General features: G+C 39.0%; 1 protein-coding gene across 5 annotated transcripts in view; it reads left to right on the top strand.

Moving 5' to 3' along the window:
• Positions 1 to 6,216: 6,216 nt before the first annotated feature.
• Positions 6,217 to 26,284, top strand: part of RNF149 (ring finger protein 149) — a 30,133-nt gene continuing 10,065 nt past the window's right edge. For 4 of the 5 annotated variants that reach the window (XR_014018524.1, XM_081264418.1, XM_081264417.1 and 1 more), the window contains exons 1-4: positions 6,217 to 6,817; positions 19,990 to 20,240; positions 21,386 to 21,454; positions 24,365 to 24,447. Coding sequence is in view for 4 of the 5 variants with exons in the window: in XM_081264418.1 (XP_081120544.1) it covers positions 6,352 to 6,817; positions 19,990 to 20,240; positions 21,386 to 21,454; positions 24,365 to 24,447 (869 nt within the window). In the remaining variant the exon portion in view is untranslated. The remainder of the gene's footprint in view (positions 6,818 to 19,989; positions 20,241 to 21,385; positions 21,455 to 24,364; positions 24,448 to 26,284) is intronic. The other variant, XM_081264416.1, reaches the window with a different exon arrangement.

Raw genomic sequence — 26,284 nt, 5'->3', positions numbered from 1 at the left:
GTATTTAACTATTATCATTTATAATTAAAGCATAAATTAAAAATTCTTTTATAATAGGAAAAATTATGTCCAAGAACAGGTATTGAACTGTTGATTTCAAATGATGAACTGCCATGTAGCCTTATAAAATATCTTGGAGAAATGGATTCATGGTAGAGAAAAATGTTTATGAAGATTTGGTGAGTTTTTAAAAGGCAAGTGAGCAAACAATATGCATTGTACTTTGTCATTTTAAAAGGTATAATATGTGGACACAGAAAAAAGGGTAGAATGTAGTTTACTAAAATCTAACAGTATTTCTCTGGAATAACTATAGTATTCTAAACCTTCTTTCAATTGACCTATGTCTTCTGATTTTTTTTTATTTATTTAAAAATATTTTTTGGTGTGTGTATTGGGAGGAGGGAGACAGAATCTCATTATGTTGCACAGATTAGCCTCAAATTCCTGGTCTCAAGCAATCCCCCTGCCTTGGCCTACTACGTAACTGGGACTAGTAGCATGCACCACTATGCCTGGCCTGAATTTTTTTTTTAATAATGAGCACATATTATTTATATAATGAATGAAAGAAAAGAAATGCAGGAGACAGATTGTGACCTATAAGGACTCCTTAAAAAATGGCTGGGTCGCTGCTGACTTCAGAAAGCAAGGAAGATTTCCAAGGGTTTGTCCAGTGGACTTAGGAGCCACCCTGGAAAGGCTCCCACTGGCCAGTAGTGGAAAATTTATGTTATTATAATGGGAAATTTTATTATCGTTCAATGAGAACAATAATAGCAAAGTACTGAAACACATCAAGGATGCTAAATTATTATGTTGCTAGTGGTAATTTTAAAGAATTCTCTCAGAGGGAAGTTAGTTAGGGATTTATTATTCTGAAAACTGATAAATAAAAGAATCAAGCATTTATTCTGTACAAACTGTGCCTCAGTGAAACTGAGGGGTGGTTTTTCTTTTTTTTGTGTGTGAGAGAGGAGAGAGAGAGAGAGAGAGAGAGAGAGAGAGAGAGAAAGAGAGAGAGGGGGAGAGAATTTTTTTTAATATTTATTTTTTAGTTCTCGGCAGACACAACATCTTTGTTGGTATGTGGTGCTGAGGATCGAACCCGGGCCGCACGCATGCCAGACGAGCGCGCTACCGCTTGAGCCACATCCCCAGCCCATGAGGGGTGGTTTTTCTTTATACAAGTATTTCAACTAACAAACGAAGAAGGAATGATAGAATATCATTTTGCAAGCCTTTAAGGAAGTTTTTTTTTTTTTTTTTGCAAACCTTTAATAAAATAATAGATTTAGTTAAAAACTATTAATGGCAACAAATTTTTCAAAGAAGAAAAGCACCACAATATATGCTTCCAGATAGAAGTACACAGCACAACCTATGAAATATATCCTTATTCCTAAATCAGACCCAGATCAAATCAGATCTCTTGATCTAACTACCAATTCACAGGAAATATGGGGAATAGAAAATACCAAATGATACCATGAGGTTTTAATCAGCTAAATACAGAATGTGGAAATTGTAGAAGACAAATCATCAAATTTCTTCCAAAGGGAATAGAAAAGGTGGCTCATGCTTGTAATCCCAGAGACTCGGAAGGATGAGGCAGGGAGACTGTAAATTTTAAACCAGCCTCAGCAACTTAGTGAGGTCCTAAGCAACTTAGTGAGAACTTGTCTCAAAATCAATCAATCAATCAAAGGGTTGGGGTTGTGGATTCAGTGGTTAAGTACTCCTGGGTTCAATCCCTAGTACTCCAAAGATGGGGGGGGGCTATGAATGAAGAATTTGAGAATCATTTCAACCAAATGTAATGTGTGAATCTTAATCCAAACAAATGTAAAATGACATTTGGGAAAAAAACAGGGCTATTTACGCACTGACTGGATATTTAAGTATATTTAAAAACTGAGCTAATTTTTATTTATTTACTTATTTATTTTTATGTATTTTTTACTTATATATGACAGCAGAATGCATTATAATTCTTATTACACATATAGAGCACAATTTTTCATATCTCTGGTTGTATATGTAGTATATTCACACCAACTCGTGTCTTTATACTTGTACTTTGGATAATAAAGATCATCACATTCTTCCATCATAAATTACCCCATGCCCCCTCCCTTCCCCACCAACCCCTGTGTCCTATCTAGAGTTCATCTATTTCTCCCATGCTCCTGCTCCCTATCCCACTATGAATCAGCCTCCTTATATCAAAGAAACATTTAGCATTTGTTTTTTGGGGATTGGCTAACTTCACTTAGCATTATCTTCTCTTACTCTATCCATTTACCTCCAAATGTCATGATTTTATTGTCTTTTATTACTGAGTAATATTCTATTGTGTATATATGCCACATTTTTTTTATCCATTCATCTACTGAAGGGCATCCAGGTTGATTACACACTTTAGCTATTGTGAATTGTGCTGCTATAAACATTGAAGCAGCTGTGTCCCTGTAGTATGCTGTTTTTAAGTCCTTAGGGTATAGACCCAGGAGAGGGATAGCTGGGTCAAATGGTGGTTCCATTCCCAATTTCCAAGAAATCTCCATACTGCTTTACTTATTTATTTTTGAGATGGGTATCCTGTTATCCAAGCCAGCCTCAAACTCCTGGGCTCAAGCAGTCCACCTGCCTCAGTCTCTCAAGTAGCTAGGATTCACGAGTGTACCACCGAGCCTGGTTCAGTTTCTTGAATTTGCTTCTAAGTAATCCAACAGGGAAGAGAGGACGTAACTGTTGATAAACTTAAACTCAGATTAGCCATGACTTGGTCGTTACTGAATCTGTTATGAGTGCATGCAGTTTGGGAGTCTCTCTGCTTTGGGAAATGTGTGAAATGTTTCTTAATAAAATGATTGAAGGGTAAAGACACATCTCTCCTGTTGTGTGTGTAATTAGTGTTTGTTAAATCAGAAAAATGACTCTTTTGTACTATTCCAGGATTATGGTCTCATGATTGAGTCCCTAAAACAAAGAAAGAAACAAACAAACAAAAAGACTTGGGGGAAGGCCTGTGAGTTCTTCTGGGGCACTACACAAAGGGAATTGAAGAGTCTGAGTGACACTTGGCAGCCAGTGCACAAAAAGAGGGTCATGAAGGTTTGAGATAGTAGTAGCAGTTTTGGATCAGGGAAAATCAGTTGAGGCTTACAGCTGGTAATGAAAGAACAAAAACCAAGAGGCTGGGCTGGGCCCAAGGGTTCAATAGCTCCAAAGCCTGTTTCTCTTAGCCTGTTGAGTCTATAAACCTGGAATCATACAAAAGAGTCATTTTTCTCATTTAACAAACATTGATTACACACACAACACATGCATAGTATTATAAGAAATAAAAAACCTAACTTGGTAGTTAAAATGCACCAATAAAAATACATTGACAGTACTCTGAGAAGAAAAAAAAAACAGGCTTGGGAAACAGTACTGCTGGTACAACATTTATGTATAAGCAATTATACACAAGCAATGTGGAAAACATTTTGTTTGCCTATAGTTAACTAATGTAGATTTCACAGAAGAAACAACTTTGGAGTTTTAAACTTGAAGACCAAGTTGGTATTTGCCAGGAAAAGGGTCAGGAGCAGATTATTTCAGGAAGAAAGAAATGAATTTGCAAGACATAACACGAAACCACAATAATGTGTTCTGGGAACTACAAGTATTTTTTGTTTTGTAGGAGCATATAGTTGGGGGGCAGGTTCTGAGACTAGTTCCCAGCCTGCATAGATCACCATATTTTCCCTTCTTACTCTAGGTCTGGACAAAGGTAAGGCCTTAAGCCTGGGATTCTATCAATCTTCCACAATTAGTTTCCTGATCAGAGAGGTGATCCAATTTCAAGAATAACTCATGGATTGTGGGCCAGACTGCGTCTCAGAGCACATGTAGAAAGACAAAGAGGAAAGACGAGGGGGTTTAACAATGTGGTGTGGGTACCAACAACCTAGTTCCTGTAATTATAGATCTTTGTACAAAGAAGGAAGATGAGTCAGTCAGAAGTTCTTACAACAGTAGTGTTTTGTATGGTGAAAATAAGGAGCTAAGCCAAGTGTGAATTCACAAATCACATGGTTTATTGCCTTACAAAGAGAATTTCTTCCTTAGGTTCACAATGCTGAAAGAGAAGGAGAATAATGTGAAGAAATCTCCCAGGGAAGATATTTGATAGTGCCGGGTATATTAACCACATAGTGGGTGAGTTCCATAATTATTAGTCTAGTTGCTCAATTAGGATGAAAACAGGCCTCTGAGGAAAGTAAATCTAATTAAAGGTTGAAGTGTACCTTTATACAAGTGGTTCTCAGGAGAAACTGGTTTGACCATTACAGCACAGATCTGTGATAACACTCCAAGCTAGAAGGTAATGCCAGTATGGGCAGGTCTGGCTTGGGAGCTTAGTTAAAGGTCTGCATAGCCTATGATTGTGGGTCTTCAGAGAAGCAGCTAACAGTGTGACCTGCCATGACTCTCAAAGTATCTCTGTCAAAGTTTTAGGCTTATAGGTGTTTTGATGTCTAGTAGTTCATATATGGGGTTTGATTAGGTATGATGATACATTCTCAAGGTGAGGGGGAATTTACTCCCAAGGTCTCACATATGGAGAGTCTTCATATTCTCTGAGAGGAGGAAAACAGACATATACTCTTTTTTTTTTTTTTTGGTGATTCTGGGGATCAAACCTATGACCTCAAGTACTCTACAACTGAACTACACCCCCAGCCCCACACTACAGTTTCTTATTATACCAAAACCTGTTTTGCTCATGGAGGAAATTGTGTTTGGAATCATTCAATGCTACTTAGCAAGTAGACTTTGTATTGCAGTTTTATATGGACACTGAATCACCTGTATTCATTTCCAAACAAATTCTTTACCCATTTTTCTATGAATTGATTAAATATAACCTAGGTGCTCATTTAAATGGCAGTTTACACATTATACATAAAATACTGAGATAGGATAGAAGACATAATATTAGAAGACATGGGATAAAATAAGAATGGCCATATTTAAATTCCTGTTTTAAATTCCACTTGTACATAACTTTGTTCACATACAACACTATTAAGTCAATTATCAGAACTTATCCACAGGTTCCTAAGTAACCTCGCTCCTGACTTTTGCATAAACAAAAATAGACCCCAAATTCGTTGCTCAAGGAAAGTTTTTTTTTCTCTAATTTATATTTTTAGGATCTGATGACTCCACACATGTACCATACTCCTGATAAAATGCACAGTAACCCTCAATTAAACATAAATATAGTATAGTACTGTTTAAACTCACAAAGCAAAACCATGAAACACCACAGAGCGAAGGTGAGATTTTTCTCACACACACAAAATCAAAAAACAAACAACCATAAAAAACCCCAAATACCCCCCCACAAACCCCTAATAGGTAATGATGAACACCTCAAGTGATGAACACAAAAAGCCAAGAAGTAACAACACCTCCTGACACCATGCCTGTAAACTGGATTCGGTCATCTACGCGCATCCTATGCGTCAACCGTACACCGCACGGACACCGGGGACACCTCGTGCGTGTTCCGCGTGCCCTGTCAGGGTGAGGCCAGCCTGCCCACCTCTCTCCCTCCGCGCGTCCTCAGTACCCTTTTGAGCGTCAAGAATTCTCACAGCTCAAGTCGCTGACCACTTCCCTGTCCTTCGGGACCTCCTGGGGACCCGGGGTCCTGGTGACGACACCACCGTAACACCAAGGGTCGTGGGGAACCACCCTTGCGGGGAGCGTAAGGAAACGCACCGCCCAGCTACCACCCACCGGGCTCAGACGACACGCGCGCGCGTCACACTCGCACCACGAGGGCTGCTTTTCAAAACGTATTTTTGAGTGGCTCAGACCCGGCAAGTCTTGGCCCTGTGCCCTGCGCGGTCGACTCAGACCTTCGCCGAGATCTCACACCACCGCGGTCCTCCGCCCGCCGTTCTGCACCCCGTGACTGGGACGGGTCCCAGCCTCGGGGTCGCTGGGCGGACGAGGCTGAGGCGCGGCTCCGGCAGAGGCGTGGGTGGCCACGCCCTCACGAGCTTCCGCTGACCCCCGGATGGAGCTCCGCCGCTCACCTCCTCCACCCCGCCTCGGAGAGCGTCTCGCGCCTGCGCACTCCACCTGAGAGCGCAGAGGCGGGACCACGCTGCCCCGCCCCCGCGCTCCCACGCCCCTCCAGGTGCGCGCGCGCCGCGACTCCTCCTCCTGGGCTTCTCTCCCCGGGGGATCGGCCGCGGGCGGCAGTTTCCCTGGGCTGCTCGGCGGCTTCGCGCGAGCCCTCACGCTCGGCGCCCGCTGGCTCCTCCGCAGCCCGGCGGTCAGGCCATGGCGTGGCCGCGGCGGGCTACGGCCGGGACCCGAGCCCGCGGCGCGCTGGCGCTGCTGGCCTTGGCCTGCTACGCGCCCGGGGCCCAGAGCCGAGCGCTCGAGTGGTACTCGGCGGTGGTGGGCGTCGAGTACGTGGACCCGCAGACCAACCTGACGGTGCGGAGCGTCTCGGAGAGCGGCCGCTTCGGTGACAGCTCGCCCCAGGAGGCCGCGCAGGGCCTGGTGGGCGTCCCGCTCGCGCCGGGGGGAGACCCCGAGGGCTGCGCGCCAGGCACGCGCTTCTTGGTGCCCACGCCTGGCGGCCAGGGGCCGGCGCCGTGGGTCGCCCTGGTGGCGCGGGGGGGCTGCACCTTCAAGGACAAGGTGCTGGCGGCGGCGCGGAGGAACGCCTCGGCGGTGGTGGTGTACAACGAGGAGCGCTACGGGAACCTCACAGCGGCCATGTCCCACGCTGGTGAGCCGGGTGGGCGTGAGAGGTGGAGGAGGCCTCGCACGGAGTCAGGGTCGGCGGCTTTGTGGGTGCCTGCGGCGGAGCCTTTCTCTCTGGCCAAGAAGTGGCCCTGGGCGCGACTCTGATAGTCTCTGGGTATTGGGAGGTCTTAGGGGAGCCCTGGATGTGCCCCCTCTGGTTCTCCGGGTGCTGCTGAGAAGGAGGCAAGTCGACACGAAAGATGAGATCTTTTCATTTGGTGGTTGATGTGGAGGGAGTTGCCCTCAGATGGGGGAGCAGTAAAGGAATGAAAATCTACTGGAGGAAGGTTGTGGTTCTGCCAAGTGGGAAGTCCCATTTCCGTTCGCTGTTCCCCCAAACCAGTGCCATCCAGGGTCGTGCTGTCCGTTCACTCTGGTATCTTTTCACTCTGGTGTGTTCACTTTCATGAAACATGTCAGTATTCTAAACTTTGTCCGAAGATTTTGGACTCGAGTCAGAGAACCTGGGCTTTAAGTTCTGTATGTTTTCTCATTTGCTAAATATATGATTTAGCAATCATTTGTTCAGTCTTGTTTGGAAGAAATTTTAGAAGTTACTCAACTGGAGAAAAGACCTTGCTCTTTGCTAGGGTACTCGTCTTACACTTCCCCAGGGCAACAGGTTGCATCTTCAGGCAGTTATGGTAGTTTGAATCTTACTTTCCAAAATACTGTCCTTGGAACTGAGTTCTTTCTGGGTGAGAGATAGCCAGGACCCAGAGAGTAAACCTATTTCTGTTGTGCTGAGATCCCATTAGCTTTAGGCATCACAAGATTAACTAATTCTGAACTTCCTTTCTTTTTTTTTTAATGTTTCTGTGACTACCAAGTTTCAGACATTCTTTTTCCTCTACTATCTTCCTCCCTCCCTCCCTCCCTTCCTTCCTCCTTTCCTCCCTTTTTGGTTTCTTGCATACAATGCAAAACTGAACCCTAAAATGAGGGCAGAAAAGTGAGTCTGGCCTATTTGGTGGAATGTTGGGAATAGTAGTTGAGAAGTGAGGAAGTGGAGACTTTCAAGAAGCTTGGCTACAGATTGGGGGGAGGCAGAGAAATTGGCAGAAACTGTAGGAGCAAGGTACTGTGGTATAGGAGATGGTAAGGGGTATTTAAAGTCGGATGGTAGTGATCCTCTAGGACCCCAGAACGGAGAAGTGACTGAAGATGTTGGGTCTGAGAAGTGACTGAAAATGTTGGGTCTGTGATAAGGCAAGAAGGCTTTGTCCTGAACACTTGTGGAAGGGTTAGCCACAGAAAGAGAGGGGAACGAGCACAGATGTCTATGTGGTGACATGAGGTTAGACACCACCTTTGGTGCTGTTACTCTAGTGATTACATTTCTACCTGTTTGTCATTGTGCCCAAGCTGTGTTTCATAGACTTATGAAAGGTCCTGCCAGATTTGACATAACATTGCAGATACATACTATCCATAGTGGACCCAAGTTTAGTAGTTGTGTCAGTGAAAAAAGGTTAGTGTGCCATGATTCCCCAATGCTGGTGTACACACTTTTGTATGTAATCACATATTAATGAAGACTTATTTTAAATGGGATGCTCATCATTCTAAATCTCCTCTAATTTTTGATGATGACATTGATATCCTTCCCAGTGAATAACACTTGTTCTAACCATGGTTCAGCACCCTATTTGTTAATATTATCAGCATATAATGTATTCAGGTCCAGAAAAATACTGCTTTATTATTCATTTGAAGTTCTCTTTTTAGGACTTCTGTTCCTACCATCGGCCTTCATTCTACCCTTCTTATGTAAGACAAGATACACAGAATTGTACCTTGTTTTAAGTGTGAAAACACCCATTGTGTAGACGTGCTCAGCATTCTGTATACAGTGACACAGTCTTTCTGACAGCCCTTTAAGGTAGTTTCTTAACCCTCTTGTACAGATAAGGAAACTGATACTCGAAGAATTTTAAAAACTTGGTGATCTATGGCCGGATAATTCTTGTGGTAAGTGCTGTGCTATCCTGCTTTGTAGGATGCTTGATTGCATGACAATCACCCACCCCCATTGGATTCCAGTAGCACTCCTATAGTTTTAATAACCGAAAATGTCTCCAGAAGCTGTCAGGTGTTCAAGGAGAGAAGGGAGTGACAGAATTATCCAACATTTTGAACTACTGACTTTAAGTGGAGATTACATTGGTAACAGTGTGATTGGTAGATTAAAGAGAGGAAAAGAAGAAAAGTTTAGTCAGACTGTTGGGCTACCATGTGATCTATAAGGGCCAGTACTTCAGTGGTGATTGCAGAAATGGAAAGGACAGACCCTCACAGAACTTGACCCACTTGGGTATGTGACTTTGTGAGTGGATGAAAGGCGTAGAGGTGGGGTGCTCGTAAAATTGAATACTGATAGTCTTCCCAAATCAGGGAAAATTTCAGTAGTTGTTCTGAAACCCCTTGCTTGTCTAACTGAAATACAATAATAGATATTTTTTTAGATTTAAATCAATTTTGTGGTTTCTAAAAATCATGACTTTTAAGATAGCATTCTATTAGAACAACAGTAAGGACTGTTAAAAATGTCCATAGTTCATTAGCAGAATTATATTGAGCAGCCATTTTGTGTAAAGTATTGGACCTGCTCAGGCAGCAATGTGTAGGAGACATGCTTACTTGAAATATAAGCACAGGGGCTTAGGAAGCATAAAGGAAGGGCAACAATGTTACAAAGGTGTAGAAGTTAGCCTGACTGAGATAGGTAGAAACTGTAAAAGTCACATTGTTAACACAAAATATTAACTTTACTGTAGATATTGTGGGTTAAAAAATAGGGTGCTAGGCCGGTGCAGTGGCACATGCCTGTAATCCCAGCAGTTCAAGGAGGCTGAGGCAGGAGGATCACAAGTTCAAAGCCAGCCTTAGCAATTTAGCAAGGCCCTAAGCAACTCCATGAGACCCTGTCTCTGAGTAAAATACAAAAAAGGAGTGGCTTCCAGGTTAAGTGCCCCTGGTTCAGTCCTCAGTAGGGGGGGAGAGGGGGAGGGAGGGAGAGAAGGAAAGGCAAAGAAAGAGTTGTTTTAGCTGAAATCTTGGTATGATTTTACAAAAAGGCACTTTGATTCTTTGAACAATTATTTACTGAGTGCAAAATGCTGGCAAGGATTAGATCTATGTTTGGGGAAAGAGAGTTGGTAAGGGCAAGGAAGGTTTCAAAACCCACTTCAGTCTAATGTATGAAATATGATATGTCAAGAGCTTTGTAATGTTGTGAACAACCAATAAAAAAAAAAGAACTAAAGCAAAAAAAAAAAAAAAAAAGACATGTAAGAAATCTCTGACTTTAGAGAGAGAGCACTCATTGAGAGATGTGATTTTTGTATTGTCTTTCATGAGTGAATAATAAATTCTTAATTATAATACTACACTCACAAGTTATCTTTAAATGTAGATTTGAATTTAGAGTGTATTTTGAAGGGCAAGTTAAAGCTGATAGGGAAGGTGTGTGTAGTGTGTGGTAGGGGTAAGTGAGCTATAGGACTTGTGGGTGGCAGGAATAGCACTGCCAAAGTCTAAAGGTCTGAGGTGAAGTAATGCATTTGGGAAAGCTGCAAAAGAGTTCTCAATGACAGTAGTATGTTTAAGAAATCCAAAATATTTTTGGGAAAGCCAAATTGTCTAAAACACTTAAAATTCTAAAGCACCCAAAAATGAATTGCATGTATTTTGGAGTCCTAAGTCACCCCTTAGCCAATTATGGAAACATTTGTCCTGTGAAATGCTTTCGTATTTCTAAGACGTTTATGTTTTTACTTGGTGTACTATTTTCCCTACTTCGGAGTCTATAATTCTCCTTATTAAGTTGTCATAACTATAGTTATGGAGGATTGATTCATTTAAACCTTTCAATGGGCTGTCTTTGCTTGAAGCAGGGGCTACAAAAACTAATAAAAAAAGAACAGATAGTACTCATCTAGTGAGGAGAGGAACCTATAAAGAATTATATAGTAGGTGGGGCTGGGGATGTGGCTCAAGTGGTAGCGCGCTCGCCTGGCATGTGTGTGGCCCGGGTTCGATCCTCAGCACCACATACAAACAAAGATGTTGTGTCCGCCGAAAACTAAAAAATAAATATTAAAATTCTCTCTCTTAAAAAAAAAAAAAGAATTATAGTAGGTGTGTAAAAAGAGGAGTACTTAAGGGATGCTGATAACATTGGTTACCTGAAGAGGTGGGTGGCTGTTGCTGAACAGCCTCAAGTTGAACTTTTGCTGAATCTTAATGATTTGCCAGGAAATTCTCCAGGAAAGGTAAAAGAAATGGAGAGTGTGTGCCAGTTAAGTTATTAGAAAAAAGAAACCTGAAGGTCTACAGGATTCTGTTCTTGAAACTTAAAATGTAATTTCTTGTTGCCTGAGCTAGTTTTCTAGACCAGAGATTGAATCTACTACTTTAAATATTTCAGTAGCTCTCATCTCCTTCAAGAGAATGTTGAAATCTACTTTAAATAGCTTCTTTGGGAGGAGAAGTACTATACTAGACTCAAATGTCACTGCTGAATTTTTGAGGTTGTTGGCAAAGTTGGGATTTTTTTTAATTTGTTTAGTTTTTGATGAGGGAATAAGTAGAACACAGACATTTTGAAAATGAAATAAATGAACACAATTTTATTTTTGCACAGAAGAATTTTAAATTATAGTAATCTGGCTTGCTAAAAATTATTATCTTTTTAAATCTATTATTCAACAAGTAGGTTTATGATCATGTACTATGTGCCATTAAAAAAAAAAAAAAGACATCAAGGAGTTGTCCTGCCTGATGGTGAGGTGAGTAGGTTCCTTTGTCAGGGAGGGATTGTGCAGTATGCCTTTTGTTTTTGTCCCCAGTATCAGGGATCAAACCTAGGACTTTACACATACTAGGCAAGCAATCTACCACTGAGCTAGGCCCTCAGCCTCCTCCCTGCTTTTTTTTTTGTTTTGTTTTGTTTTTTACAATTTTATTGTGACCACTTTTTTTTTTTTTTTTTTTTTTTTTTAGTTTAATAAGATGTTTAATGATGTTAAGGCCTAGGAAAGAAAGAAAAAAAAATGTAAGGGCTTCCATCAATTCTGTTCCAAATCTTTGACTTTCTATAACTTCTATGAAGTTCACCTGTTTCATTTGGAAATAACTGAGATATGCTTTCATGTGCCTGTTAAGGTAGTTATACAAAATAACTTGAGCAGGGTTAGCTCCCTAGGGTTGTCCAAAGAGGTAATGATGCCACCAGGAGGTGAGGGTAGGGCTGGGGCCCCTTGGATTTGTGCATGAACCAGCTCCAGAGCTAGTATGTTGTTTTTTTTTTTTTGTGTGTGTGTGTGTGTGTTTTTCCTGATACCAGGGATTGAACCCCAACCCCAGTCCTTTTAATATATTATTTATTTAGAGATAGGGTCTCGCCCATTTGCTTAGGTATTCACTAAGTTGCTAAGGCTGGCTTTGAACTCCACTCATTATCCTCCTACCTCATCCTCCCAAGCCATTAGGATTACAGGTGTGTACCACTAAGCCCAGCCAGAGCTGGTATGTTTATACCCAGATACCCTACTTACCCCAGTTTATCCCCAAAAGTATTTTGAGAAAACAAATCAATCACAGAGTACAAAGAGTCATCATTCTTAAGTTTCATCAAATTTAAAATAGTTCCTGGGCCAGGTGTAGTGGTGCACGCCTATAATCTTAGCTATTTGATAGTCAAAGGCAGGAGAATCACAAGGCATACTGTCTTGGAACCAACCTGGGCTAAAATTTAGTGAAGCTGTCTCAAAATAAAATTTCAAAAAAAGGGTTGGGGGTGTAATGTAGTGGTAGAGTGCTTGACAAGCACATGTGAAGCCTGGCTTCAGGTCTCAGTACAGGGGAAAAAAAAATCCTGGCAGCAATCTTGCTGATCTGATTACAGTGTAACAAACTACTTAGCTCTCATCCTAGGCCCTTTTTTTGTTGTTTTCTTAATATTGTAAGTTAACTTAGCTACTAAGTTAACTTCCTAGATAAGTTTCAGATTAATGTACAAGTGTTCTCAGTTCAAGGTGTCCTTCTTGTATTCATTGTGTCAAGATCCATTTCCTCACTTTTCAGTCTTGTTATTTTAGGTGTTCAGTTATCTCTCTAATATCTATTAATCCCACATCCCATTCATCTATTCAACAAAATGCTTTTACATATATTTTAATCACTGGCCTTACTGAACCAGTCACCATCTATGTATATTATGTATGTGTGTGTGTGTGTGTGTTTTAATGATGGTTTCACAATCTAGAGAAGCTCTTTTTTTTTTTTTTTTTTTTTTTGCTTAATAAACTTATCTGTCCTTGAAGATGTAACTCAAATGTGCCTCTGGGGAAAGATTTTCTTCCACCCCTGACAAAATTATCCCCTCAATTCTGTAGCTCTTTGTTATTCCACTTGCTCATTACTAAGCATCAGCCCAGAATAGACTCACTCTTATCCTCATTTTATAGCTGAGTAAGCATTCGCAGAGAAGATCAACTTGTCTGGGTCCCCAGGTGTAGAAAACAGTGAGATTTGAACCTAGGCCTGTCTGGCTCTGAAGCCGTGTTCTATGAAAGAGGGTACAAGGAATGCTATAATCAATCATAGCATAAAAAGAGTTTTGCTTTCTGTATCTAATGAAGCTTTTAGCTGAGATGGGAACATGCAGGTTCATGATAATGTTTTTTCTGTTTTAGTTTGTGCTTGAAATTTTTCACAGCATCTCTCTCTCTTTTTTTTTTTTTTAAATAATTAAAAATGCTTTTAGCTGGGCTGGGGATGTGGCTCAAGCGGTAGTGCGCTTGCCTGGCATGCGTGCGGCCCGGGTTCAATCCTCAGCATCACATACAAACAAAGATGTTGTGTCCGCTGAAAACTAAAAAATCAATCTATCTCTCTCTCTCTCTCTCTCTCTCTCTCTCTCTCTCTCTCTCTGTCTCTCAAAAAAAAAAAATGCTTTTAGCTAGTTTTGCAGCGCTTGGGAGAGAACCTAGGAGCACTTTCCCACTGAACTACACTGCCTGCCTTTTTTTATTTTGAGACAGGGTCTTGCTAAGTTGTTTAGGCTGTCCTTGAACTTGAATCCTCCTGCTTCAGCCTCCTGAGTAGGTGGGATTACAGGCTTGTGCCAGCCCAGCCCTGTAATTATTCCTATACATATCTTTCTTTTACTAAATGTTTATTTTTCTCAAGGCAGGAAATGCCTACCTCCTTATTGTGTCTACCCAGTGATTATATGGTAGTTTGCAGAAGTGCTTTGGAAACCACAGTTCTTGCTGAGGGATACTTTTATCCCCCTGGGCAGGTCACAGGATACCTTCCATACAGGAACCTGTAAGGAGCCACTTTAGAAGGGTGCCCTTCTGGCATTTCAGTAACCAGATCCCAATGGCTGAGATCCACATTTGATGTGCTACAGATTAAATTTCCCTGTGCAGTGAAATAGCATTATAATGTGGTTTCAATGTAATGTCAGGGAACATTATGTGCATTTTGAAGTTATTGCTTGAATAGGTAGTATGTAAACATGATACAGAATTTCTACTGTGCAAAGTAAAACTCCCACCGTGTCCAGTAGCCACCAGGTTATCTCCCCAGAGGCATTCTTTGTCCCAGTCTCTTGAGTAGCCTTCTAGAAGTGGTCTGTGTTGATATAAGCATTTAACTTCTTGGGAGATTTCTAAGGGCAGCATGCTGTTCATGTGGTTTTACTTGTTGCTTTTTTTTTTCTTCTGAATACCTTGAGTATTGTTAATACTAACAGAGCTGCTGTTTTAACCTGTACATGTATTGTAATTTATAAAGCTGTTTTCTTTTTGATGGACATTTAAATTATGATTACAAAAACTTTAGAAAAAACACTAGCAGGTAAAGGAGAGGCATAAGGGATGACCCGCTAGACAGACTCCTCCTGGACAGCGATATACAATCAATCAACAAATACATGAAAAAATGCTCACCATTTCTAGCAATCAGAGAAATGCAAATTAAAACTACTCTAAGATACCATCTCACTCCAGTAAGAATGGCAGCCATTATGAAGTCAAACAACAAGTGCTGGCGAGGATGCGGGGGAAAAGGGTACACTCCTACATTGATAGTGGGACTGCAAATTGGTGCAGCCAATTTGGAAAGCAGTATGGAGATTCCTTGGAAGACTGGGAATGGAACCACCATTTGACCAGCTATTCCTCTTCTTGGACTATACTCAAAAGACCTAAAAATGGCATACTACAGGGACACAGCCACATCAATGTTTATAGCTGCACAATTCACAGTAGCTAGACTGTGGAGCCAACCTAGATGCCCTTCAATGGATAAATGGATTAAAAAAATGTGGCATTTATACACGATGGAATATTACTCAGCACTAAAAAATTACAAGATCATGGCATGTGCAGGGAAATGGATGGCATTAGAGCAGATTATGCTAAGTGAAGTTAGCAAATCCCTAAAAAACAACTGCTGAATATCTTCTCTGATATAAGGGAGGTGACTCAAAATGGGGTAGGGAGGAAGAACATGAGGAGAAAATTACCTCTAGATAGGGAAGAGAGGTGGGAGGGAAAGGGAGGGAGAATGGGAATTGCATGGAAGAGGGAAGGAGACCCCCTTCGTTATACAGAATTGAGGTATGACGATGTGAGGAAAAAAAAAAAAGAAGTGGGTAACATTAGATTGGGTAGAGAGAAGTGATGGGAGGGGAGGGGAGGGGAAGGGGGAATGGAAGGACAGCAGAATAAAATAGACATTATTATTGCTGTGGGTATATACGTGACTGCATGACCAATGTGATTCTGCAACCTGTACACTCAGAAAAATGAGAAATTAGACCCCATCTGATTCAAATGTATGATGTGTTGAGATCATTGTACTGTCATGTGTAACTAATTAAAACAAATTAAAAAATAGTGTTAAAAAAAAAAAAGAAGTGTGTGGTGGAGGAAGGCATTTGGGAGCATGGCATCAGGAGGTAGAGAGGGAGAGACCCGGTAGTTGTGTCTGGTGGGCCTGTAGGCAAGATGGGCCTGCCCATGAGGATGTACCACCAGCCACTCAGCTACAGTGATGTCATTGAGAATGCTAGACTCAGGATTTCTGCATCTAACACATGCAGCAATTCCAGAGTGCAAGTGTGATCACCTTACCAGGGTATAAGAAGGAGAGGCCTGTGAATTGTCCCCTGCCATGACCATTGACAGTGTGGACAGTGTCCAGGGAGTGAAGGCTAAACTACCATATCATCATGAATTGTGCAATCATGAAGCAAATCAGGAAAGCTCTCAGCATTATCAACAATAGGCATCACTGAGAGGTAGTGGCTGCACTTTCCACCAGGGCCTTATCACCCAGAAGACCAAGGGCTTTCAAATGGCAGAAGTACTCTGTAAACTGAAGTTGCAGGGTAGAGAGAGATCAAAAGAGGAGAAGCAGCCTATATCTACCCAGTTCACCATCATCAGTATTCCATTCTTTCTCTGTACAGGGGCCCAGAGGCTGATTTACTTCTGGTTCCTCTAATGCCTTACCTGGCCCATATTCTAGCATTATGGGTCCTGGAAGTGGGTTAAGGACAGAAACTTGTCAGATCAATGGAGGCACTATCGATCAGTATCCTCTCTGAAGTCTGGTTCTGGAGGTTTTGCCACGTAGGCCTACCAGGAAGCCCCGAAACCCTCCAGTGGAGCTGATCTGTGTCTGGGCCACTGAAATGACCGAAGATCCAGCAATTTTCTAACTACCCAAGATGGACATAACTGGTGATAGAAAGGGAGAAACAGCCCCTACAGGCCTATAATCTCAAATCCTGTTTTGGGTGTGCTTTGTAAGTTCACTTGGCATCTAGAGCTCTCTCTCAATTCCAGGGACACTGGATAGGGATTTCTTAACCTTATCTTGGCTGTGGAAAGGTATATTTTTAAGAACCTCTTAAACTGAGGCCCCGGCTAAAGAAATAATTTTTTAAAAATTTTTCATTTTTGGAAACATTAGTATAAAGCTTGTCCTCGTGTAGACGAAACCATTTGTACCTCTTTAAAGTTATGCCATATAATCTTAGAAGTAATGTTTGGGGCATCCACTTAACCTATTTTTGATTTGTTTACCCTATACAAGAACTTAATATTTGTGTTGGTTGAAACCCTAAGCTTCTTGATTCTTTTACCACCATCAGTACAATGACAAATCATGGTGTAGAGGTGTCACTGACTAGGTAAGACAGCTTTGGCCTTGACTGTGCTGCATGTCCTATGCTCCAGTCTTGTTAGTTAGGGAGACCTCAGATCTGTTTCAGATCTGGTTATAGTTAATAGCTAACAAGTTAACTTGGCAGGGAATCTACTTCCAAGGCTGAAACCAGAGTCTCCTTGCTTCTTGGTAGACCTGATAGATTTCCTTTGTCCTATAGCTGGTTCCTCATACCTCTTTGTACCTTCTGAGCCACTGCTGTTGGAGGGATGCTTCTCTTTTGTATTTCACAGTGTTTTGTTTTGTTTTGTTTTGTTTTTCCCCTAGTGCTGGAGATTCAGGGCCTCCCACATGCTCTGTCATTGAGAGAGAGGCCCCAGCTAAAGAAATAATTTTTTTTAATTTTTCACTTTTGGAAACGTTAGTACAAAGCTTGTCCTAATTGAGCTACACCCCTGCCTCTCAGACACTAGTTTTGCCTCTTTTTTCTTGTACCTTAAAGTAAGACTAATTTAATGCCAGTTTGAAAACTCCCTAAGGGAGGAAATTGATTCTACTCATTTGAAGTAAAGAAGATGATATGTACAGTTGTAGTCTTGATTTGATATTTATGTGAAATTAGTTTCATAGTATTTTGATTTCCTTTTTCAGGTCAGGGCCTAAAACTTGTTTTTGTTTTTGCGCAGGGAGAAATGAAAACATTCACAATTTTTCATGAAAGCATTTTTCACCAAAAGGTACATGCAGCACATATCTTACAAAGGAAAGGGAATCAAGAAACTGCCTTTGTATTCTCCTCATGTGTACATGTATAGTCCCTGTCTTGAACACTATCTCAGATACCTTTTGTTATTTGTTTTGGATACTATCTTATATAAGGAGCTGACCTCATTGAGAAGCCTAGAGTCTAAAATTATCAGGACAATTTATTTGTCTTCTGTTATGTCTTGTTTTGACAGCAAGAATTTTTATTACTTTAAAAAAAAAGAAGGAAGAAAGAAAAAACATTAGCAATAAAGTATCTTTATAGATATTCCACCATATTTATGTATAAGTACATCAGTTAATTACATTCTTAGGCACAGAATTGCTGGGTCAGAGAAAGGTGCGTCTAAATTTTTTGGTAACCATTCCCCCCACCCCCATACAAGAATGTTATAATTCACTCCCCCAGCATTGTACAAGAGAGTGTCTCTGACAATCTTACATATAACATCTTTTCACTTGTTCCATGAGTTTTCATGTTTAAAATCTACTTGTTGGGGATGGATACTGATGGACACAGGGGTTTCTTTATGGGATGATGGGAATGTTATAGAATTAAATGATGGTAATGCTTCTGCAACTAGTCAGTCTGCTTGAAACCACTGAATTGTATACATTAAAAGGATGATTTTTAGGTATGAATTATATATCAATTAAGCTGCTTTTTTTGAGAGAGAGAATTTTTTAAATATTATTATTATTTTAGTTTTCAGTGGACACAACATCTTTATTTTATTTTATTTTTATGTGGTGCTGAGGATCGAACCCAGCGCCCCATGCATGCCAGAGGAGCGCACTACTGCTTGAGCCACATCCCCAGCCCTAAGCTGCTATTTTTAAAAAACCATTTGTATTTTCCATCCTGAAAACTGACTTTCTTTGTTTTTCAGTCGTCCTCTTTCTTATAGGAAATTTGTTTGTTTTACAGTACTGGGGATGGAACCCAGGGTCCTAAGCATGGTAGGCAAGTGCTTTGCCACTGAGCTATAGCCCTAGCCCATTTTTAACAGTTTTTTTAAAATTATGAGACAGGATCTCTCTAAGTTGTGCAGGCTGGTTTTGAACTTGTGATCCTCCTGCCTCAGCCTCCTGAGTAGCTGGGATTACAGAACTGTACCACCACACTTGGCTGGGAAATTAGTTTTTTAATTCCCCCATTTCTTCTAGGCGTGCTCTCTCTCTCTCTCTCTCTCTCTCTCTCTCTCTCTCTCACACACACACACACACACACACACATATAGTTTTGTATGTTTATTTCTGGTGTTTTTATTCTGTGCTATCCTGTGAGTGTCTTCATATGCTACTACCATTCTGTTTTAGTTAATTTAAAAAGTTTTCCTGGGGGCTGGGGTTGTGGCTCAGTGGTAGACCACTCACCTAGCACGTGCAAAGCCCTGGGTTAGATCCTCAGCACGACATAAAAATAAATAAATAAATAAAATAAAGGTATTGTGTCCAACTATAACTAAAATAAATAAATAAATATATATATATATATATATATATATTATATATATATTATATATATATTATATATATATACACACATAAAAGTTTGCCTGATCCATTCCTGATTATTTTTTCCCTAAATGACTTTAGAAGTAGAATATTAATGTTTTTCTTTAATCCTATTTACATTTAATCATTGTTATATTCATTTATAGCTAGGTTTATGTTGATTATTTTGCCCCTTTGCTCTTTATTTTTTTAATCTCATGGTTGCTTGTGCCTTCAGAGCAATGTTAAATAATAGTGATCATAGTGAAATTCTCATATTGCCTCCCTGATTTTAATTGGTATGTTTCAGGTATTATATATTATTATATGCAAGTAAAATTAGTCAGGCTGGTTCTTTTGCCTTTTATTCTATGTTTGGGTTTATAATCTTAGAAATAATTTCAAAACTTCCTTTGTCCCCTTACAGTCAGCTGTGGGACAATTTAAATATCATCAGCAGTACTTAACCTTAAAGGTTTGGTGGTATAGATGTCACCCAAGAAAATGAAGGGTATCCTGGCTTTTGGGAAGGTACTTCTTGGTGATTGATTCTACTTTTTCTCATGAGATCAGTCTATTTTCTCTTTTGGAATCAATTTTGATAACTGATGTTTTCCTTGAAAATTTTTCAATTTTTTTTTGAAGTTTTCAAATGTGTGTTGATGAACATAGCTTTCTTTTGTCTTACATTGATTTCTTTGATCCTTCCTACAGGAACAGGAAGTATAGTGGTCATTATGGTTAGCTATCTAAAAGGAAGAGAAATTTTAGATGTGGTACAAAAAGGAATTCCAGTAAAAGTGACCATAGGGATTGGCACCCGTCATATGCAGGAGTCCATCAGCGGTCAGTCTGTGGTGTTTGTGGCCATTGCCTTCATCACTATGATGATTATCTCCTTAGCCTGGCTAATATTTTACTATATACAACGTTTCCTGTATACTGGCTCGCAGTTTGGAAGTCAGGTAATTATGGATAATTTTATTTTTACTTTTGAAAAGATATATATTGCTTTAAGTTATATTTGACCATATTCTTTATTTCCTTCTCACTCATATAAGTATTCATATGACTTTTTGAAACTAACTTTCTAATTAGAATGCATTAAATTTTCTATCTTGTGGAAGATTAAAAACTATTTTTTAAGTTTAGGACACTTTTTGCACATTCAGTTCCTGCACATATCATCTGTCCTTTTCCAGACAGAGAGCAATGGCAAAAAGGTACCAGATGTAGTGAACCTGCTCTCATAACCTGGGTTTCTGAGCTGGCCTAAAGACAGGGAACGAGCATCCCTGTCTCCACTGTGGAGCAGCTGTCAAGATATTTCCCTTCAGAGAGACCCTATCTCAGTAACAGCAGAGATGAGGGCTGATGAAGAGCCAGAGGCTTCCAGTAGCAGGATCTGTGCCTATGCAAAGTTGGCCTTCCTGACTGATGACATAGGAAGGGCTCTTTGTTTTTAAGTTCCTTGATGCTGGGCACGGTGGTGAATACCTGTAATCCCAACGGCTTGGGAGGCTGAGGCAGGAGGATTGCAAGTTCAAAGCCAGCCTAAGCAACTTAAACAAACCCCTGTCTCAATAAAAAATAAAAAGGGCAGAGGTTAAGCAACCCTGGGTTCAATCCCTAGTACCGTAAAGGGGGATGGCTGACAGAGTGAGCATATGGTACCTTCATCCTCAGCCTATTTCTTTCTTGCTGATATTTAGACATAGAATTGGTTTCTGTGGCTGAGTTGTATGTAGGTCAGTGGTAGATCACATGTTTAGCATATCTGAGGCCCTGAGTTTCATCTCCACAGCACTACATACAGACTAAAAAAGTTGATTTCTTCTGACTTCAGACATAGAATTGAAAATAAGTTTTGTCTGTCAAATAGCTCTTAAGTTATATGACTGTTGTATATATTAAGACTTAAAATGGTGATGAAGGTATTTTTAGTTATTTTCATTGTAATATGAAATTAAAAATTGACTTTTTAATGAAATTTTTTCTATATGCTTGCATATAATTTTTTATAAAATAGTGATTTAATTTGAAAATTTCAACAATGATAATGATATTTTATTATTAATTTATTAATAATAATAATAATTTTCTCTCCAAGAGCCATAGAAAGGAAACTAAGAAATTTATTGGCCAGCTTCTACTTCATACTGTAAAGCATGGAGAAAAGGTAATATTTTTATACTGTGTTGTTTTGTTTCTTGGTTTGGACTAGAGGATGTGTTGTTTATGTCTTGAGAAATACTTCCCTTCCCGTCTTTTAATTCACAGTATCCAGTCTGTGGCGCTTTGGTGAATTGAGTTAGTATTAACTTGCATGTATATATTTATTGTAAAGAGGATTAGTAGAAATACTGAGGTTGAAGAACATTCCAGATCTGTGCTCTCCTGAGGGTTAGCCACTAGTCACATACAGCTATTTAAGTGAATTAAATTAAATTTAAAATTGTGTCCCTCAGTCACACTAGCTACATTTCAAGTGATCAGTAGCCACGTTGACAGGAGCTGCCATGTTGGATGGCACTGACATGCCCATCATCTTAGAAAGTGCTATTGGACAGATCTGGGTGACTATAAAGAAGCTGCAGAACTTAAAGTTTATACCATAGACCTGCGATTCCTTAAATTCATTTCTGTTAAATTTGAGACTACATGTCCATTCTCTCTGATTCCCCCAAGTACAGGAAAAACATACTTGATATTTGTGGAAAAGGAAAAAAAAAGATATCTTTAAAACTACTTTTTTATTAAAAAAAAAAAAAGTAAACTTTTGGGGTTGGGAGGGGCTGAGACTTTAAAGATTTATAATCATACCAGAGACTTAAAGCATTTTGGAATAGGACAAATCCTGAATCTAGAGTGATATAGATTGCCTAAAAGGAAAGCTGTTACTAATGCAGTAGTATTTATTTTTTTAATGGTCCCTCTTTGGTGCTTTGAAATGTTGCTAACTAGTGTTGACTTTAGTTGTGGGATTGGTTCAGTTGTTTTGTTGTTGAAACTTAATCTTTTCCATTCTCTAGTTTCTAGTCTACCCTCCTCCCCCACCAAAAGGAAGAGAAACTACATTTACAGTACATATTTCTTTCTCTAACCTACTTAAAGGATGATTAAAACAAAAATAACACATTAAATTACAGAGTATAAAATTTTGAAATCTGTTATTAATGATTTATGTGATATAGTTAGTATTAAGATACTCTAAGAATTATATTGGTGGCTACCATTCTTTCCCTAATATAACTTACATTGCAGTACATTTGAATTTTAGTAGTTTGTTACAAGGTAATGATTTCTTTTTGTATAAATGTTTTGAACAGAAAAAATAAAAAAGAAATATAAGAAAAAACACTCTTTATGGCTTAAGATTAGCATCTGATTTACAAATCACTAAGGGTTCTTTAGGAGAGACTTTCCAGTTAATGCCCTTGGTAGGTTCTAAACCCATTCTGCATAACTAGTTACTGGATAAGCATATGGTTCTATGTTCCTCTGGAACATGAATGCCTTCTCTCTTCAGGAACCACCATTATAACATATGAGAAGACATAGATTCGTATGTGTAATTAATGGAATTGAGACTTTGAAAACATAAGTAAATTGATATTGTCTTCTTCCTATACAGCACATTTAAAAAAATATATAATATATACATATATATATACATATATATGTATATATATATATATATATGTATATATATATATATATATATATATATATATATATATATATATTAATTATATTTTTTTCCCCAGGGACAGTTTTTTGAAAGTTGTCAGAGTAATAGTTAAAAAAGGAGATCCATAAGTGTTCCATGAGTTATATCGATACATGGATTTTATGACAATTTTACATTTTAAACATGTATTTTTTGTAGTCTATATCTTAACCTGGTTTTGGATACTGACATTCTTTTTTTTTTTTTTCCCAATTTTTCTTTTGTGTAGATTTACTAAGAGTAATGTGTAAACTTTAATGCCATTATTAAGGACTTCAAAAAATCATTTCAGGGCTGACAATGTAGCTCAGTGGTAGAGCACATGCTTAGCAAGGCCATGGGTTTGATCCCCAGTATTGCAAAAAAAAAAAAAAAGTAGATATTAAAAAAATTATTAAAATCGTTTCATTATTTTTGCATGGCATATGATAAATAAATGACAATATTTACTTTTATTGCAGTGTATAATTTAAAATGTTGGTATAAACTTGATTTTAACATGGTCTTTGATAACATTATTTTCATACAAAATTCAGTTCTTAACTGCTTTCTTTTTTATAAGTGGCATATTAGCTAAATGTATTTTTAAGTAATTATAAGGATAATGTAGTCATATTTCATAAAATGAACTTTGCAGCCACGTTCAGCACTGAGTTCCTGAATCCCTGTCCCAGAAGTCCGTTCTGTCTTGGGACAATGATCACTCTGGCCCTGACTGCTTGGTTGATGGGATAGAACCAGGTGGATGGATCCATGGGTACCCAGAGAAGTGGAGAGGGCTGACCCATAAATTCTTAGAAGTGGAAATTTTGTCACAAGACTTTCTTCTCCAGCAATTTTTGTTTCTTTGTATCTTTGTTAATTCATTACATGAAAAACAATGACTTATTCCTCTTTGTAATTCTTTTAGTACTAGTGAGGTAGATATTTTCAGATATGTAGCCATTTTCATTTTCTCATATGCAGATTATAAATGTGTCTTTAGCAGACGTAAATTTCTTTTTAATGATTCTAGGAAATGAGTAATTTCCTGGATATTTATTCTTTTCATTAAAGTGCAAGGTTTATGTTTGAGAAATGATTTATTTCATCATAATATGGCAGGCATTTCCTAGCATATTTAAATACTATTGTGTCTGAGTAGGCAAACAGTAAAATTTTTTCATTTTCAGCCTCATTCCTTAGATAACCTCTTGATAGTGGTAAGAAGTAAATACCAAATATAATCATCTGAATTTTAGTTTCATGTTATCCCAATGTAAAATAGAATCCATCGTTGTTTTAGTCAGTATATAGTGCATTTTCGAAGGATGTGCTAATGCCAAGGATAAAGTAAATTCTTTCCTTTTCTTTTTATAGGGAATTGATGTTGATGCCGAGAATTGTGCAGTGTGTATTGAAAATTTTAAAGTAAAGGACATTATCAGAATTCTGCCATGCAAGTATGTTTTTTTTTTCTTTTCTTTTTTCTTTTTTTTTTTTTTTAACCTACTGAGACATTAATAATTGCTGGACAAATTTCAGTATCCTGACAAAAGAGTTCCGTGTCCTTTTTATGGTATAAAGATCTTGCTATCTTTGATCATCTCATCTTTTGAAAGAGAAGCTTAGGTTTTCTTACTGTCTTCAAGGCTCTTTAAAATTGCTTTTCTTAGGACACCTCCATGACCATTAGACCCAGTGTACATCTTTGTCATAGATGAGCTTCTAGTCTCGTAAGCAGGTATTCATTAGAATGCTGGGAATTTTATTATATACTTAGCAAAGTATGCTATATCAGGAGCAAGAAAATTGAAGCAAAAAGGTGAAGGACCCAAGGGAATGGGCCTAAAACAGCCAGCAGGAAGCAGGTGTGGGGAGGGCAGTGTTTTGCTATTTGTACCCTGAGTTGGAGTTCTCTTTGTGGTTGTGAAAAATAAATATTCCTCCCTTTATTTGGGTTACAGTTACTTAGTTTTGCTCAAGTTCAGTTTTAGCAACAGGAAGTTGTGATTTCCTTTTTAGGCTACTTTAATTGATAACTTTTAGAAGAATTATTTTGTTAGTAGAAGGGTTTATTTTATGTACAGAAATTATATTTTAAGTCAGATAAATTTCAGTTATACTTAACACCTTTTAGAAGCATGTCATAAGTTAATATATTTGTTTGCAAAGCATGTTAGTGTATAATCTACTACTGCAGGGTAGACTAAGTTCTTGATAATTCTGTGAAGGAAATAAAGGAACGAGTATCAGAATATCAAAGTCAAAAGTTTCCTGAATGAAAGTAGGTGTGGGTACCTAATGAATTGGTCTCAGTATAGGTTGATCATGTCCTCTTTAACATCATTAAAGTTACTCTAGGCTGGTTTAGGACATGTTTTCCTTAAGAAATAATGCTCTCTATGCTGCACAGATGAGCCTAGGTGTCTATACTGATGGCTGAGGTGGGGTTTGTACTTGACTGTCAAATGCAGACATGTACATTTCCTGGGCTGCTCATTGAGATTTTGACTTATTTCCCAGTTTTCTCCTGTGATTTATATAACATATTCCCAATAATTTTTTTTTTTTGTAAAAATTGTTTCCTTGGGTCTGTCAGTTTTTAGTTTGCAGATGGAAAATCAAAAGGCAAGGTGAATTAGACTATGATATAATTAAGAACCGTTACCTTACCTGACCTAGGCGATTTCTATTTGAAGGAAGCTCTTCAAATGATTGTACTAGACATGTACTGTACCCAGCACTCTTGTACACACATTGTTTGTGCCTCTCAGAGCAGCCTGTGCTGTATATGCAGAGAGGGAGGGCAGGAGCCTTGACCAGGGTCAAGGCTGTTGAGTCGCACAGCTGGCTTTTGATCCCCATCTGTTTTATTCCAAAGCCCATATTTGATGCCCTGTCTTCCTCACACATAGAAAATAGACTCATCCATCACATGGGAGGAAATAATGGCGAATCAGTAAAAGAAGAAAATATATATGCCCTTTAAAAATTCTGATAGAAAAATGTAGAATGTTTATAAAAATATTTTTAAGCCTGCCACCCAAAGATGACTTGTTAATATTTTGATATATTTTCCATTTGAATGCTTTTATGGACCCATATAAAATACTATCAATTTAGTATTAATTTATTAGTGTTAGCTTACTTAAGCCACATTTATTCCCAAAAGTCTTGCAGGTAATTTTTTCAAGCACATAGAAATGTACAACATAGCATGGGATGGAAATAAGCCATGCTGTTTTTGTGGAGTGAAGGGAACATTTTACTGGAAGTCCCAAATTCTGTTGTAAGTAC

This window comes from Spermophilus citellus, assembly GCF_964194105.1.
Source record: "Spermophilus citellus genome assembly, chromosome: 13".
Classification (NCBI taxonomy): Eukaryota; Metazoa; Chordata; class Mammalia; order Rodentia; family Sciuridae; genus Spermophilus; species Spermophilus citellus.
This window is presented reverse-complemented; position numbering and strand designations above follow the sequence as displayed.